Below are 18,293 nucleotides of genomic sequence, written 5' to 3'. Positions count from 1 at the left end.
TGTGAACATTGAATAGAGTGGCCAGGGAAAATCTCACTGAGAAGGTAACATCTGAGGAGTCTCAAAGAAGGTAAGCTAATTAACCATGCGAAGAGTCTCAGACCTTTTCACCCAGAGGGAATGGCCAGGGTCTGGGCCCTAAGCAGGTATGCACCCTGGTGGTTAGAGAACAGTGAGGAAGCCAGAGTGAGGAGATGTTGTCAGAGGTGATGGAGATTGGGTCTTGTGCCACAGACCAGCAAGTCGTGTGGTATAGCTGGAGCAAGGGGAAAAATTCCAGACAAGGATATCCCAGAGGCAGGCAGGGGCCACATCATGATGAGATGGTGGTACAGTGCTAAGGCTTGACTTCTCATGAAAGTGTCTCGGAATGATCACTGGGGGATTTGAACAAGAGTCACAGGGTCTATAGTTAGGGTGGCAGTGAGGAAGATGGAGGAGGGGTAGAAAGGCATTGGAATACAGTAATAGAGAACCACAAGAGGCTACTGCAATGATTCAGATTTCAGCTGATGCAAAAACGAGAGCAATGGGGATGAGTTGGGGGTGACCCAGGGAGTGATCTGAGAAGTGAAATGCATTGTGCATTCTGAGTAATGAGATGTGAAGGTTGAGGTAGAGGGAGGAGGTGGATGTCTAGAGGAAAAGCTGTATTGAGGCAAGAAATGCAGAAAGAGAAACAGGATTGGTGTGGGAATGATAATGAGTTCCGTTTTAGGTATGACTAGTTGGAGATGCTTATGGGACATCAAGGTTTAGATGCCCAGTGAGCAGTTAGATATAGACTGGATCTCAGGGTAGCTCCTCTGTGTCAAATTGGGAGACTCGAGTTACCCCCTCCTATCAATTTCCATGTAAGTAGAAAGATTCATTTTGAGAGTGTACATTGGAAGAGGATGTTTCTGTAAGAGAGAACTCCTTCCTGTTCAAAGCCTTTTGTGTCTAATATGGCTATGAGGGAATGAAGGCTTGGAATTAAGAAACCAGTTTTAATCCTAGTTTTATCTCTGACAGTAACCTTTTGTGGTCACTTAGTTTGTCAGTGATTCAGGGTTTCCATCTGTAAAGTGAATGGAGTGGGCAGGAGGGGAGTGGGATGAGACAGGGAATTAAAAGATCTGCTTTCCCACCTCTTAGGGTTGTGCAGAGGAACAAGGTTGATATTTGACTATCCTTTGAGCCATCTGGAAGAAAGACAAATCAAGGAGGCTTTTTCTGCCTATTTTTACTGTTGGCATCTGGGAGAACGCAAATAACACCTTGATAGGCATAAAAGGGACAAAGCAGTCTTTTTGTCTACCTTTTTACTTTTTTTTTTTTTTTTGACAGCTAGAATTCCTTACTAGAGGGGAAAATTGGTCTTCCTGCATCAGTGGTTAATTTGGCCAATCAGAAATAATGTTTCTTGGCTGGGCACAGTGGCTCATGCCTGTAATCCCAGCACTTTGGGAGGCCGAGGTGGGTGGATCTCCTGAGGTCCAGGAGTTTGAGACCAGACTGGCCAACATAGTGAAACCCCATCTCTACTAAAAAACACAAAAGTTAGCTGGGCATGGTGGCGCATGCCTGTAATCCCAGCTACTCTGGAGGCTGAGGCACCAGAATCACTTGAACCCAAGAGGCAGAGGTTGCAGTGAGCCGAGATCACCCCACTGCACTCTAGCCTGGGCGACAGAGCAAGACTCCATCTCAAAAACAAAGAAAAGAAATAATGTTTCTTAATGCCCTGACAGAGCCCCTTGGTGTGTGTGCTGAGACAGTGCTGGCTACAGCAAACCTTCAAACCCTCCTTCTGCTCTTCTCACCAGCATTTCTGGGCTGTGGTCAAGTGATGTGCACAATCTGTCCTCAATTCTCCTGAGAGCAGCCAGGATCATAAAAAAAAAAAATCAATCCTGATGTGTTAGATGCCTGCTCTGCAATCCATTCAAACACTTCACACTCTCTTAGCAAAATTCTTAGCATGACTTACAAGGTTTTGTGTAGTCCTGCTTCTACAGATGTCTGGCCTTTTTTATGTTTTTGAGACAGGTTCTCACTTTGTTGCCCAGGCTGATGCGCAGTGGCGCCACCTTGGCTCACTGCAGCCTCGACATCCCGGGCTCAAACAATCGTTCCCTCTCAGCCTGAGTAGCTGGGACCACATGCGTGCTGCCACCACACACAGCTAATTTTTGTATTTTTTTGTAGAGATGGGGTTTTGCCATATTGCCCAGGCTGGGATGTCTGACCTTACGTAACTTTTTTTTTTTTTTTTTGAGACGGAGTCTCGCTCTGTCACCCAGGCTGGAGGGCAGTGGCAGGATCTCGGCTCACTGCAAGCTCCGCCTCCCTGCAAGCTCCGCCTCCCGGGTTCACGCCATTCTACTGCCTCAGCCTCCCGAGTAGCTGGGACTACAGGCGCCAGCCACCACGCCTGGCTAATTCTTTTTGTATTTTTAGTAGAGACAGGGTTTCACCGTGTTAGCCAGGATGGTCTTGATCTCCTGACCTTGTGATCCACCCGCCTCGGCCTCCCAAAGTGCTGGGATTACAGGCGTGAGCCACAGCGCCCGGCCCTTGTATTACTTTTAATGGTAAAAACTGCAGTTACTTTCGCACCAACCTAATAGTTCATTTTCTGTCGCACATATGCATTTCAACTGGCTTCTTTCTGTTCTGAGAAAACCAATATCCTGCTTATCTCAGGGCCTTGCACAAGTTGGTCCGGACGTCTGGGGTCTTTTTCTCCATCACTTTCTTTACCTATCTAAAAAGGTAAAAGTCTCCATCTTTTCGGTGTCCATTTAGAAGTTAGTTTGTCACAGAAGGCTTCCTCACCCTTCTGATCTGGATAGTGCCCAGTGTTTTGTGTTCTCATATTATCCTGTACACTTCCTTTAAGTAGTATTTGTCTGCTTCCCCTCTATACTGAAATCTCCATGAGTAGAACAAGCCCATATGTTTTGCATCTTGTTTCCGTCTATCCATATCTCTTTAGCTCCCCTCAGTAAACCTGCCCCAAGTCATGTGAACATAATAGCTACTATTTGCCAAATGTGTATCTAGGCGTCAGGCAGTGCTAAGTATTCTACCCAGAGTTTCTCTCTCTCTCTTTTTTTTTTTTTTTTCCTACCTAAACCCACTAAAGCAACCTGAAGAGATAGTGAATGTGGACAAACAGGAAGCTAGATTCACTTATTCATTCATTCAGTGAATTTGAATTTAGTACCTATTATGTGCCACAGAGTGTTTTAGATGCTGGAAAGAGTGCACGAAAGAAAGCAGAGAAAAATTCCTGCTCTCATGAAATTGATATTCTAAGATTTAGCTATAACTAAATAGTTAAAATAGTACAGAAATGTACAGCGTAGAAATATGACTAGTTAGCTCATCTATTTCTGTATGGAAATCTATTTGGAGAACTAAAATCAAATCAGAAGTTATCTTGCTGAATGCATGGTATAGTAGCGGCTAACATCAATTGAACTCTTGTTATGTGCTATGCTCTGGGTGCACTTAAATTTTTTTTTTTAATCATCAGAATAACCTGCTAAGGCACATACTAAAGTAGATAATAAAGGGAACAGAAATTCATAGTAAGAAAGTTGCGGTCCCAAAGCCAGCATCCACAGTGGGGCCAGTGACTATTATCAGGCCCTGCAGGAGCCAGAGCCTGTGCTCTCTCTCTCCTCTCTCTCTCTCTCTCTTTTCTTTTCTTGAGACAGGGTCTTGCTGGGTCACCCAGGCTGGGGTGCAGGAGTGCAGTGGCATGACTCACTGTAGCCTAGTCCTGCCAGGTTCAGGTGATCCTCCTGCCTCAGCCTCCCAAATAGCTGGGACCACAGGTCTGTGCCACTATGCCCAGCTTTTTTTTTTTTTTTTTTTTTTTTTTTTGTAGAGACAGGGTTTCACCATGTTGCCCATGCTGATCTTGAACTCCTGGGCTCTAATGATCTGTCTTGGCCTATGAATGCCTCAGCCTCCCAAAATGCTATGATTAGGGATGAAACATAACTCAGAGGTTAAGAACACAGACCGGGCGCAGAGTCTTTGAGTTATGTTTCATCTCTTTTCTTGGCTGAGCCAACTACCAGTCCTGCTCCCAACCCACACCTGCTTGCTAGGAAAGAATTGTCCTGATCAACAAACACTAATTTGATTTTTTCATAGTTCCTATTAACAAGATTCTTTTCTGTTTGACAGTCTAGATCTGGGCGGGCATTCAATTCACAAAAACTTTCTCTTTATGGAAGAGCCCCAGGGGAGTCATTACAGATCCTTTCTATTTCGGAGTGACCAGAGAATGGCAGTTAAGTATGTTAGGTAATCAGTAGGAATATTGCTAAGTTGAAATGGCAAAAGTTAGAAGGTCATAACAACCTAAGTGATTTCAGCTGGGTTAGACAGACAGCTAAAAATAGGATGGGAAGATAGAATTAATTATTGAAAAGGCAGCTTCATTGCTGGTGCGAATGTATAGTCCTCCTGAGAGTTAGCCTAATTCTTCTTTGACAAGGTAACTGAATTTTCAATTTGCACTGAAATTTTCTGCATAGGGATCACAACTTCTTAGGATAAAATGACATAAGTCCTCTGTTACCAAAAGGGGTATGTTGCAGACATTGGGCATCTGGTTTTCAGCAAGATGTTTGAAGAGTCCAATTTTGTTTTCTTACGGGCAAGCTGGAGAATGGTGGTCTAGAAGATAATTTTACATGAATTTTTATCTGGTTGAGTAACTTCCTCCAAATGATGCTCATTAATGGATTTTGTTGCCTCTGCTATATGATAGAGGGCTCAGTGCTTGACTTTGCATTGGGATCAACAATTTAGATGAAGGCATGAATGGATGCTGATCCAATCTGTGGATGGAACAAATTATAGTTCAATTGCTATTAAGTTGAATCAAAGTGTTTAAATTCAGGTTGGGATAATTATAATAGGATAGAGTTTAATGGAAAAAAGTGGATAGCAACATAAATGTAAAAGATGACCTGTACAGGTATAAGATTGGAGAGATATGTCTGTTTAGCAAAGCAAGAGAAAAAGACTGAGATTTTTTTCTCCAATACTGAAAGCTCATTAAGAAGCTGAGTGTGTGAAGTTAAGGCAGGAAATCAATCAACTCAGGCTAAATTAACAGAAACAATTGCTCATAGCAAAGCATGCTAGAAGCTCATAACAAAAGGTGCTAGAAACTTATTCTACTTTCTTTGTTGACAACATCTTACAATATTGTGTTCTGGGAATCATGCTACTCTCTAAGACTATCTGCAGTACATTAGGGGTGAGTGTCCAGGAGATGGAGGTAGGTTCAAATTAAGTCATATGGAGAGTAGTGGCAGGAAATTGAGCCGTTTAATTGGATTAAAGACCAGGCAGGTATTTGTTCAAATATTTGGGATCTGTCTTGAGTAAAATGAATTAAATATAATCTGTGTGGTAACCAAGGGCCAGGGAAGAGCTTTCTGGCAATTTGGACTGACCTGGGAGAGTGTGGCTGCCCAACCTCTGACCACATGTCCAGGATTTTTTAGGGACTTCATTTATCAGAACCAGAGTTGAATTACATGACTTTTAAGTTAAACTTGTTATATACACTTTCCTTATTTTTTGGTCCCAAGTCAATACCTGTCCAGAATGATTTAAAATAACAACTTCAAGCCCTTCTATCTGTCATCTTTGTGGACCGGTACATCCTCATTTTATGAACTGAGAGGCCAAAACCTGGCATATATCATAAGTTACAACAAATAGTGAAGTGTAGGCAAATGCCAAGAATTCCACCCACTCATTTTTAAATGAAAGGGATTGTTACACTGTTATCAATTTAGCTTGTCAGGTGCCTTCTTACCTGTACTTCCTGTTTGATACTATTTGCAAGTCCTTTATTATGAAAGTTAAATTATAAGAACCCCCAGAGAGCAACTAAAGAAAGTAATTTTAAATCTTTCATTTTTGGTCTTTGGGAGGTTACATACGTAGTTTTGAGACAAAGAAATGTGTTAAGTTTCATCCAGCACAGGTTGGAGTTTATGAAGGCAGGGCTCATATCAATAATTGAACTAGTGGTTCTTTAAGCCAGTCAATGAATGCTTATTTAGGAACTTCGTATATTAGGTATTAGGCAGGCCGTGTGGACATTTTTTAAAAAGTTCTTGCCCTCAGGTAGTTGGCGGTGGTGAGGGGGCTAAGTATGTATAATATACAGTGTTTTAAGTAGAAAGAAGGAAACAAAATGCTATAGGAGTACAGGAAGAGGGGAAAATTCCAACTAGAGCAAAAGGGAGGAGTAGATTAAAGAAAGAAGGTAAAAATTAGAGCTACAAAAGTGATTTTCCATCTGACTGTCTATTAGAATCTCTCGGGACCTTTCAAAGAATATCAATACCCAGGCTTCACCTTCTAGAGAGCCTCAGTCAGTCTATCCTCATGCGAGTACATTGCCTTAATAATACACCTTTGTAATGTTTTGATACCTGGTGCTTTTATAATGTTTTAGTACTTTTTTTTTTCCCTCCTTCAAGATTTTCTTAGCTATTCTCATCCCTTATATTTCCATGTAAATTTTGGAATCAGGTTATCAATTTCCACAAATAAGCCTCCTGAGATTTATTTGGTTTTGCATTAAATGTTTGGATCATTTAAAAACTGACATCTTCACAATATTGAGACATAATCCTTGAACATGACGGATCCCTCTATAGTTTTTAAGATTTTTCTTAGTGATGCTTTGTAGTTTTCTGCATAAAAGTCTTTCACATCTTTGCCGTGATTTATTCCTATTTTGTGCTTTTCACAGTGACCAAATGGAATCACTTTTAAACTTCATTTTCTATTTTTTGTTGCTAGTATATAAACAATTCATTTTCATCTTGGGCCTATGCTAAATGTATCTATTCATTTTTAAAATAGTTTAGCTGCATAATCTTTTGGATTTTCTAAATACCCTAACATGACATCTACGTATAGACTGTTTTATTTCTTCCTTTCTAATTCTTATACCTTTAAAGGTCTGTATCTTGCCTGATTACACTGATTAGATATCCTATACAAGGTTGAAAAACATGATTATAGTCAACATTCTATTTTATTCCCCATCTCTGGAGGAGAGCTTTAACATTTCACCACTAAGAGTGATGGTAGTTGTGGGGTTTTGGCTATACTTCCTATTAGATTAATTTAGTTTATTTTATTAGCTTACTTTCTGTATGGCTAAGACTATTTAGTTACATGGTAAAAACTTGAGGATTTAACAATGGACCAATGTGTATAAGACCTCTTGACTTACAATAAAAGCGTCACTTCAGTGCAGTGGGAAAAAACGGTCTTTTAACTAAATGGTGATTGATCAATAGCATGTCTCCGTCAATATATATCTATATCTATTTCTATCTCTGTATATGAATCAACCCTTATCTTACGTTGTACACATAAAAATATTTCAGGGAGGGCTGGGCGCGGTGGCTCACGCCTGAAATCCCAGCACATTGGGAGGCAGAAGTGGGCGGATCACTAGGTCAGGAGTTCGAGACCAGCCTGGCCAACATGGTGAAACCCCGTCTCTACTAAAAATACAAAAAGTAGCCGGGCGGCATGCGCCTGTAATCCCAGCTACTTGGGAGGCTGAGGAAGGAGTCTTGCTTGAACCTGGGAGGTGGAGATTGCAGTGAGCCAAGATCACGCCACTGCACTCCAGCTTGGCTGACAGAGCGAAACTCCGTCTCAAAAAATTATATATATATATATATATGGGAATTATAAACCGAAATGTAGAATATTAAGCAATAAAATTTCAAAGATGACTTGGAAGACTAACTACATGAAGGCCAGGATTTCCTAAACAGAACACAAAACCCACGAATCATAAAGAATAGCTTTTCATTAAGACACTCCACTAAACAGAAAAAAAAGACAAGACACCAACTGGAATAAGATATTGCAATGCATACATCCAATGAGGCACTTATATATAGAAAAAAATCCATAAAAATCTGTGTGAAAAAGCCAGACAGCCCATGTTTTGAAAATGGGCAAAAGACTCGAGTAGGTGCTGCACGAATAAGATATCAAAAATGGCTAATAAACATATCACTTTACAATCACAGAATAAAAAAGAAAAAGAAACTGACAATACCAAGTGTTGGTGAGGATGCAGAGCACCTGGATTCTTGGCAGTGCCTGTACCCTGAGCATGGCCCTTCAGGCCTTTCCATTTCAGTGCATGCTGGCCTAGATGTCACTGCATCTCTCTGCTTAAGGACTTTCTCCGGCCTTAAGAATGGTTCTGTCTATAAGAGCAGCAGGCCAGAGGTATCAAGGGAGTTGCGGTATTTATACACCATTCCAGTCAATCTTTGGTCAGGAACCTGACCAAAAAATTGACTCCCTGATGGGTGTTCTGTATACCATTTCCAGAGATCTTCAGTGGATTGAGTTCTAATTGCCTGCAGTGGTACTTGCTTGATAATCCACCCTTTATTGGCTCAGATATCTCCTCCATTTCACTTCCTCACTCCCTGTCAAGAGTTTTTGGGGCTATATCCCAAATAAACCATGTGCATTAAAATTCTTACTTTAGGTTGTATATATGGGGAAACCCAAAGTAAGACATATGCTATAACCTAATAAAATGTTTACTTAAAATGAAAAGGGCATGGGAGATAGCTCTCAATTTTGGAGGGATAAGAACTGTCAATATTGCCTAGGAGAGACTGCTTTAATGATGTGATATATTAGGATATACCTTGCCACGATGATCAATGTAAAAAGTGTATTGTCACCAACACAGATGGAAATCTTATGATCAGAAACTGTGCTAGAAGTTTTCCATAGTTTATCTCACTCAGTTATCATTATTATGTTGGTGAAGCAGTTGAAAGTCATAAAAGCAAAACAACTATTCAAGATCCCCTTACAATTTCAGGATGATTGGGGTGTATTAAGCCTGAATAACTCTAAGGGCTGATGGTCAGCTGTTATGTTGGCCAGGTTGTGAAGGATCCAGATGAGTATTGAGAGGCTAAAGCACTCTATCTTCTACTCAATGAGAAACCAAATGAAGTCATAAAACAGAGGAATACCATGACCAGGTTTTGTGAAATCTCCCTCTGACTTCAGGATGGAAGATGAGGAAGGGGAAGGGGAAAGACAGGAGTCAGGGCAGCCCTTTAGGAAGCCATTGCAATAACCCAGGGGTAAGATGTGAAGACTGAACCAGGCAGGGGCTGGCCATAGAAATGGCAAAGAGTGGGTGGATTTCAGAGATATTGGCTGAGAGGGGCAGGTGACAAGTTTTAGTGACCGATGACTGGGGATAGAAATGGGTGACAAGTCTTAGTGACCAATGGGGGTTGAAGAAAAGGAAAGACAGTTTCCTGTTTGATGCTGGGTGAGGACAAATATTTTTACTGAGGTTGCCTCAACAATTCACTGTTCTTGTATTGTAACAGGGGTCCCCCTGGTGGTAAAAGAAAACCAGGAACAGGATTCCTCATCCTGGGTACCTGTTATTGTAGGAAACAGCTGTGCAACTGAACATAGCCCCAGCATCATAGAATAAGGATGCTCTTCTCCTTTTGTGGTGGCAAAGAGCCACATCTAAAAATAACTAAAAGCAGAGTGAGAGTTGCTGAAACCAGGAAGCAAGGCCCGAAAACAACTTTCATTCACTCAAGGAAGGTGGCTTCTGGGCACCTTCTCTCTCCAAGATATCTCCATGTAGCTGGGAGGGAGGGGTTGGCTGGTATCAGTGACACTGAATCCAAGGCATTGGGGAACTCTCCTAGGAAATATTCATCTTATTCCTTAAGAGCATGGCAGAGGAAATAGTAGAAACTTTAAAGCCAGATTCACCTGTGTTTGAATCCACATATCTGCTAGTATCAGTTTCTTCCTGTGTCAATTATACAAAATAGTACCTAAGTGGTTACTAAGTGGTTATGAGGTTTGAGATAATGTGTGTAAAGCACCAGCTCGATGCCTAAATTGGAGATGATGATGATGATGATGATGATGACTTTAGGAACTTAGGAGACGGCTCACACAGCCCTTCAGGCAATTAGTAGAGGGCTCTGATTGACTCATGAATATGCTTATAAAAAGTGGGAGTTCCAGGCTGGGCGTGGTGGCTCATGCCTGTAATCCCAGCACTTTGGGTGGCTAAGGTGGGCGGATCCCCTGAGGTCAGGAGTTCGAGACCAGCCTGGTCAACATGGTGAAACCCCGTCTCTACTAAAAATACAAAATTAGCCAGGCATGGTGGTCACGCCTGTAGTCCCAGCTACTTGGGAGGCTGAGGCAGGAGAATCGCCTGAACCTGGAGAGAATCGCCTGAACCTGAGAGAAGAGGTTGGAGTGAGCCAAGATCATGCCATTGCACCCCAGCCTGGGCGACAAGAGCGAAACTCCGTCTCAAAAAACAAACAAAAACATCCAAAACTGCCAGAAGCCCCCAGAGCCAAGTACTGCATCCAAATAGACAAGGTAGCACACCAGAGAGATTTCTCTTTGTGCTTTTTCTCTTTATGCCTTAGGCATAGCTCTTGGAAAAAAACAAGAGGAATTTTCTAAAACAGGTGTGTCCGAATGGGCCTGAGTCATCCACCAAGATGTGATATTTCAGAAACTTTCCATTTTGAGCCTTTGCATGTTCCTGATTAAGTATAAATACCTTGCTTGCTGTATAAATACACATGGAGTGTAACCTTTTGCTAAGTAATGCAAGACCAACAGCTACAAAAAGCTGAGAAGAGAGCCACAGCACAATTGAATCTAGTGGTTTCCTTTCACAAATCCCTTAGGATCCTGGAAAGGTTTAGTATTAAAGCTCATAAGAGTTTCCCCTTGAAACCACTGCAGCCTGTTTTTTTTTTCTCCCCAGAAGCTCTGTGTATTAGTTGGTCTTATCCATCTGTAAGCTTTTATAAGCTCCCTAATAAAAACAATTGCATTTTCTTGGCTTAATTGCATATTATTGAGTGGTTGGTGTGTCATGCTATAAGTGTACAGTAATGAGAAATGTTCTGTTCATTAGGGACCACCAACATACTAAGCAAATGGCCAATCAGCTATTTTATTGATGTGCGCAGAAAGTAACTCCTTAGATGTCAGAATATAATCATTAAAAAAACCTTACTTTATTGCACCACACACAGGCTGTATCATGTTGAATAGCAAAATAGTTTGATAAGATGAATCATTTATTATACATTTCATAAAGAAGACAATGAGGTTTTCCTATTGCAGTGATATTCCCCCAGCCTCATTTTTATCAGATACCATCTTCTGAGCTCCATTCATTCTAGATTGTTTTGTAGAAGGATATAACAACTGGATTTTTTTTTTTTTTTTGAGATGGAGTTTTGCTCTTGTCACCCAGGCTGGAGTGCAGTGCAATGGTGTGGCCCACTGCAACTTCTGCCTCCCAGGATCAGGCAATTCTCCTGCCTCAAGCCTCCCGAGTAGCTGGGACTATAGGCATGCACCAACATGCCTGGCTAATTTTGTATTTTTTAGTCCAGATGGGGTTTCACCATGTTGGCCAGGCTTGTCTTGAACTCCTGACCTCAGGTGATCTGCCCGCCTCTCCACCCAAAGTGTTGGGATGACAGGCGTGAGCTACCGCGCCCAGCTCAACTGATGTTTTGTAATTTTGCTAGACACAGCCACAACCTGCCAGGTGTTTGGGCGGGGGTGGGATGCAGAATAAACTTATACAAACAAGTCCACCTTTGGGTGAGTATAGTTTTAGGAGCTCATCTCTAAGAGGTGGAAACCAGAATGCTTATTAAGTAAGGCAACAAGTAACATAACCAGTCCTCCCTCTCCCCACACTGACTCTCCACCATTTCTCTCCTTTAGCTTTCTGTAATTTGGGGGGACACTGACCTTGTCTTAGCCACAGGATGGCCAAGTTCATGAATAAAGTGGGAGAGATTCCATTTTCCTTATAGCCTGAGGCAAGGCTGGCCTCAGAGTGTGAAAAAGCAAACAGAAGTCATCTTCTCCCTGGCTGAGAAGGCCCCAGCAGGTCCATGGATTTGAGGGGGCAGAATGGAGCTTATGGAGTAATTGCTAATTGACAGCCAAGCTCTATCCCCAAAAGCAAAGAATTTGAAAAGCAATTTTGTATAATATTCTAAAAAGTTGTCAAAAGGAAACCATAAAAATATTTTCAAACAATAACTTAATTGCTCTTTATTTTATTATCTCAATAAAATGTGACTTTACATATGTTTTTGAATTTTTCCTACCATTCACTGTTAACTTTATAATTTTTGAAACTTTTTAAATTCCCCAAATAAATTCTTCTTTGCTACATTTGGGCAGGATTTTGGTGAAAATATAAATGGGTCAGTTTGTGTATAAGGATTGCAGCAGTTATATCTACATAGATATATAAGTATTTGTGTAAACATCATTGTCTTAACTCAGATAGGTCCCAAGCAAGTGAGCCTGAGATACATAAAAAATGAATGCATGCCACAATCTATGTGTATGTGTGTTGTGAATGGTGATGTTAAAAATTATGCACGTGTGGTTTTGCTTATTGGATATGTGGTTCCTCTTTTTGAGAGTGTTCTGAATTAAACCTAGACCCATCCCTTGTTCTGGCTCAAAGCCATTTTTCAATCATAATTGACTGTGATGGCCATACTTATAACAAGCGAAGCCAAAAGCTTGCCCCTTTCTACACACTCGATTTTCCCCTTCAACTTTGCTGGTGATCTCCGGATGTGTGAGCCAAGTGTGTGTATGTATGACTAGGTAAAACTTTAAATCAAAACTCCTTCCTTCCTTCCTTCCTTCCTTCCTTCCTTCCTTCCTTTCTTCCTTCCTTCTTTCCTTCCTCCCTCCCTCCCTGCCTTCCTGCCTTCTCTCTCTCTTTTCCTTCCTTCCTTCCTTCCTTGCTTCCTTCCTTCCTTCTTTCCTTCCTCCCTCCCTGCCTTCCTGCCTTCTCTCTCTTCCTTCCTTCCTTCCTTCCTTTTCTGTCTCTCTCTCTCCTTCTCTCTCTTTTTCTTTTCTTAACAGAGTCTTGCCCTGTCACCCAGGCTGTAGTGTAGTGGCACAATGTTGGCTCATTGCAATCTCCCCCTCCCATGCTCAAGTGATTCTCCTGCCTCAGCCTCCTGAGTAGCTGGGATTACAGGCACCCACCATTACGCCTGACATTTTTTTGTATTTTTAGTAGAGACGGGGTTTCACTATGTTGGTCAGGCTTGTCTCAAACTCCAACCTCAGGTGATCTGCCCACCTCGACCTCCCAGACTGCTAGGATTACAGGTGTGAGTGACTGTGCCAGGCCTAAAACTGTGTGTTTTCAAAGAAAACTTTGAGTAAGAATAACTTAAACCACAATAATTTGAGAATGACCACAGTGGACTGACTCTTACCTTCCGGTATCCCCAGAGCTGGTTCCCCTTCATGCCATGACAGTCATAGAGTGTAACGGGGCTGTTGTGTGAGATCGCATCAAAGCAGAATTTCCGGGTATGCAGTGGCTCACCAGGTCGAATATCTTCTCTCCATCCAAAGGTAAAAAGCTAGCAAAGCAACAGTAGCAGAAAAGCTGCAGTGAGTTTGATTTGGAGAGAAGATGCAAGGGCAGGGGAAGGCATGTCTTTTAGCAATGTAGAGCTCCTGCTTTGTGATCTACCAAAAAGAGCTAAGTCTCAGCCTAACAGAGGTGTTGGAAAAGGCACATGTCGTAAAGTGCTGTAGCAGTAACAGCTGCACTTTTGGTCCAGGCTGCCAAAAAACACAAATGAAGAGTTTCCAATCAGGTACCAGAGAAAATACAGAGGGTGGTGGAAAAAGAGATGCAGGGAGGGGCATGGAAGAAGGAGATTGAAGGAGAAGGAGTAAGAGGACAGAGGGAGGAAAGATAGAAAGGAGAGCGAGGAGGGTCAGAGAGAGAAATAAAGTCTTTGTTTGTTTGTTTATTTGTTTTGAGACGGAGTCTCACCCTGTCTCCCAGGCTGGTGTGCAGTGGCACGATCTCAGCTCACTGCATCCTCTGCCTCCCAGGTTCAAGTGATTCTCCTGCCTCAGTCTCCCGAGGAGCTGGGATTACAGGCACATGCCACCACGCCCAGCTAATTTTTGTATTTTTAGTAGAGATGGGGTTTCACCATGTTGGCCAGGCTAGTCTCAAACTCCTGACCTCAGGTAATCTGCCCGCCTCAGCCTCCCAAAGTGCTGGGATTACAGGCGTGAGCCACTGTGCCTGGCCAGAAAGTCCTTAATAACACTCTACGGTCTTTATTTAGCTAAAATGTTACTGGAACAAATCCTACACAGTTTGCTGAAATTTGCAGATTAGCTAAAGAGACAGAGTAGAGATGAGCCGAATTGATGCTAGCACCTTGAAAAACCTAATGTAAAGGAAAGCTAAGCTTGATGAAGTGAAGAGTGGGCCAATTAATTTCTCTAGGGTTGGTAAGAGTAATTCTGCAGGGCAATGTAGAAAATTTTAGATTGTAACTCACAGTAAGAAATGCAGTTCACACACACACACACACAGACCTCTCCTGATTCCAATAGAAACAGAAGTTTCATGAAATGATATTTACCCTTACTGAGTTTAATTGACTCTGATATTCCATCCAACACATTCCTATCCTAGTCCAGCCTCTCCAATCCTATCCACCCCGTTCTATTATATTAAAAATGTGACTTATGATGCACTAAGTTGGCTTTACAATGTATTAACAAGCAAACAAGCAACACACCTGTAGGGAAGAGCATTTGCTTGAGTTATTTGAACTGTACAACAAATAAGGGTATTTGAAAGGTACAGTAGGAGAAATCCTTAAGTAAGTGTGAAAATGGACAAGAGGAGCCCTGTGATTGCTCCCAATTCTAAAATCCCAGGAAGGTTATGTAATTCTTACAATAGGACTTACAGCAGGCTGGCTGTGGGAAGCCAAACCGTGAATTGCAAAATAAAAAAGAGCTGTCAGGAAAACCCTGTGGATATAAAAGAAAGCACAACGCTGAGCTGTATGCAGATAATACATTATGCCCTGACCAGGCCCTTAGTATATTTCAGCTGTTAGGTTCCACCTAGGAAAGGCAATGTAGAGAACCTGGTAAAATTCCAGGAATGGCTAACAAAAATAGTTAAGTGGTGAGGAATCTGAAGACAAATGCAAAGAACTGGGTTAAGTGGTCTCAAGAAATGATCTAAACAAGCACATGAACAGCGACCTTCTCAATCATGGCCACTGCATACTCTGTTACCCTGGAAGACAGGATAAAAGAGAAGATTTCATACAGAAGAACAAGGGGTTTTTAGAATAGGCGTTTGAAATAAATTCATGAAGAGGAATTGTGTAGTCTTTTTTCCTAGAGTTTTAAAAGTATAATTGTGAGCTGAGACATTTTTAGATTCATTTAAATCCTGCAGAGAAGAATGACTTCTCAAGGAAGTGTCTATTCAGATTTTGATCACTGTCTTCTATTCAGGACTCACTGCTCTCTTGGATTTTGAAGCACTGTGCACCTCTGTTATCCTATAACTGTCTCACCACCCTCTCTTTCATGCATCTCTTCACTGCAGGTGTTGCTCAGGGTTCTCTCTTGGACCCTGTCCTTGCACCTCCCCTGATTGGTCTTTTACACTCTCATTTCAACTCTCACCAGTATGCTGGTTACTCATCATCCATCTTATGTCCAGTTCCTTGCAGAATTTCCCAGCTGCACATTCCATGGACATCTCAGATCCAGCATATTCTAAATGCAACTGATTTTCTTCTCTTCTGCCCTGTTCCTGCTCCTTTATTTTGGTTTAATTGGTGGTCATGTCATGCACCTTATCAACCTTGGAGTCTTGAACTCCTTTGTCTCCCTTACCATCTTCATCTAATCAATGACCAAGTCTTACCACTTTTGTGTTATAAACGTTTCTGGAATTTGTTCATTCCCTTCTATGCCCACAACCATTGCTCTCAATAGCTCTTGCAATGATCTCCAAACTGGCTTCTTTCCCACCTGCCTTTTTTGGTTACCACACATCTGCCTTCCTCAGCCTCTAGGGAAGTCTGTTGGAAAGGCCTATGTGACCTTGTTCCCTCTCAATCTAAAATCTCACAACCTTTTCACATAACCCCTAGAGAATAAAGTTCAAACTCTTTGACCTCTTAGGAACTCTCTGGCCTTTGCTGTTCTTTCCACCTACATTCCTTTACTTCAAGTTTATGTTCCAGCAATGCTAAAACCTTTGTAGTTCTCGCACAAACCAGGCTGTGTATTTCCTTCTGTGCCATGTTCGTGTAAATCCCTCTGGTTGGAAAGCAGATATTCACTAGCCAACCTAGGTAATGCTCATCTGTCATGTAAGATTAAGTTCAAGTGTCCACTTATCCAGGAAGTCGTCCTCTTTGAACTGCTTACTCCTTTCCATCCCTTACCTGTTTCATCCTGATTGTCCACTTATGTTTCTCTATCCCTCCCTAGACAGTGAGATCCTTGGTTGCAGGGCTTGGAGCATTTTTACCTTTGTGTTTCCAGCACCCAGAACAATTTATGACACACAACACATCCTTAATTAAATTTCTATTGAATAAATAAAACCCACAATTATCTGTTATTATATGTCGAGATAACTATCAAAATGAATGAATGAGTTTGTGCTGTTTAATTACAGCAATAACAATGATAATGCTTATATTTTGAATTTTCAACTTTGATGACTCTGGATTCAGTTACCTATTATTGGAATAGAAATTAATAGAAATTTCCCGGCCAACAAACCTGCCATTGGCTTTGATTAAATCTTTATTTTATTTAAATAGCACATTTCCCTTGTACTATAGGCAGTCCAACCAATGCAGGAACAAGTGGTTTTGATTGATTTATTTCCCTCTCTGTCTCCATCTCTCTGTCTTTGGTTTTTATACACTCAGAAGGCCAGAGCTGAAAGGGAATGTAATCACTACTTAATACAGTCCCTCATGAGTCAGTTGAGGAAAATCAGGCCTGCAGAAAATGAGTGTCTTGGTTCTGTCACACCTCAAGAGTCCCCCCTTCTTTGGTAGATGGCCTTTTCATACTTTTTACTAAATGCATCAGTTAAGTCCAAAAGAATACCTCTGTTACAGCAAACACTGGCAAAGCTGTCTGTTGGGCAACTTTATTCACCTATTGTCACAATATCTGAGGGCATCCTTAGGTGACTTCTGTTTCTTGTTTCTGGGTATTGTAGTGCCATGATCATGCTTAGATTTGTAGCCTGATGATTAGCCTGTCATTTTCACAGTGTTTTATGTATTATTATTATTACCTGTTGATTACTTTCCTGCATCCAAGGTGATACATCTTCAGATTGTATCAATTACTTTATTCTTCTACACCTACGATTAGCTAATTTTTTTTCTCTCTTAGGTCTTTGAAATACTTCTTATTGCCATTTATCTTATCTCAGTGGCCATGTCAAACCAATCAGGCATTGAGTCTTTTCATTGGCCCATTTTCCTGTCTGCAAGCTTGTCAAAGCAGAAACAAATAGACATTATGAAATTATATTCACTGAATTATATTCATTGTTTGCTTTGGGTAATGTCATTGTGACATTTATAGTTTGTCTTCACCCTTGGCCTGCTCTTATTGACAGAAGAATTTAGATTTTCTTCAGGTTTCCTGTACAATAACCCTTGAATTCTTTTCAACCTTAAATTCCTCAGTGTTAAAGTAAGTTGATGTTAATTTCTCCGCTTTATTCTTTTGAATGATCCTTTAAAACATAGATTTACAATGTATATTAGTCCATTCTCACACTGCTAATAAAGACATACCCAAGACTGGGTAATTTATAAAAGAAAGAGGTTTAATTGACTCACAGTTCAGCATGGCTGGGGAGGCCTCAGGAAACTTACAATCATGGTAGAAGATAAAGCAAACACATCCTCCTTCACATGGTGACAGCAAGGAGCAGTGCCAAGCAAAAGGGGGAAGAGCCCCTTATAAAGCCATCAGATCTCATGAGAACTCACTATCATGAGAACAACATGAGGGTAACCACTCCCATGATCAAATTACCTCCCACTGGGTCCCTCCCACAACATGTGGGGATTATGGGAACTATAATTCAAGATGAGATTTGGATGGAGACACAGCCAAACCATATCATTCTGCCCCTGGCCCCTCCCAAATCTCATGTCCTCACATTTCAAAACACAATCATGCCCTTCCAATAGTCCCCCGAAGTCTTAACTCATTCCAACATTAACTCAAAAGTCTAAGTCCAAAGTCTCATCTGAGACAAGGCAAGTACCTTTCGCCTATGAGCCTGTAAAATCAAATGCAAGTTG

At 41.4% G+C, this 18,293-nt stretch overlaps 1 protein-coding gene across 3 annotated transcripts in view; it reads right to left on the bottom strand.

Moving 5' to 3' along the window:
* Positions 1–18,293, bottom strand: part of GALNTL6 (polypeptide N-acetylgalactosaminyltransferase like 6) — a 1,246,491-nt gene that overhangs the window by 6,920 nt on the left and 1,221,278 nt on the right. For all 3 annotated transcript variants that reach the window (XM_063638415.1, XM_055276416.2, XM_055276415.2), the window contains one exon: positions 13,377–13,526. In XM_063638415.1, the coding sequence (XP_063494485.1) occupies positions 13,377–13,526 (150 nt within the window). The remainder of the gene's footprint in view (positions 1–13,376; positions 13,527–18,293) is intronic.

Source organism: Symphalangus syndactylus, chromosome 4 (assembly GCF_028878055.3).
Source record: "Symphalangus syndactylus isolate Jambi chromosome 4, NHGRI_mSymSyn1-v2.1_pri, whole genome shotgun sequence".
In the NCBI taxonomy this organism is placed as follows: domain Eukaryota; kingdom Metazoa; phylum Chordata; class Mammalia; order Primates; family Hylobatidae; genus Symphalangus; species Symphalangus syndactylus.
The sequence above is the reverse complement of the archived record's forward strand: the minus strand, read 5'-3'. Positions and strand labels throughout refer to the sequence as shown.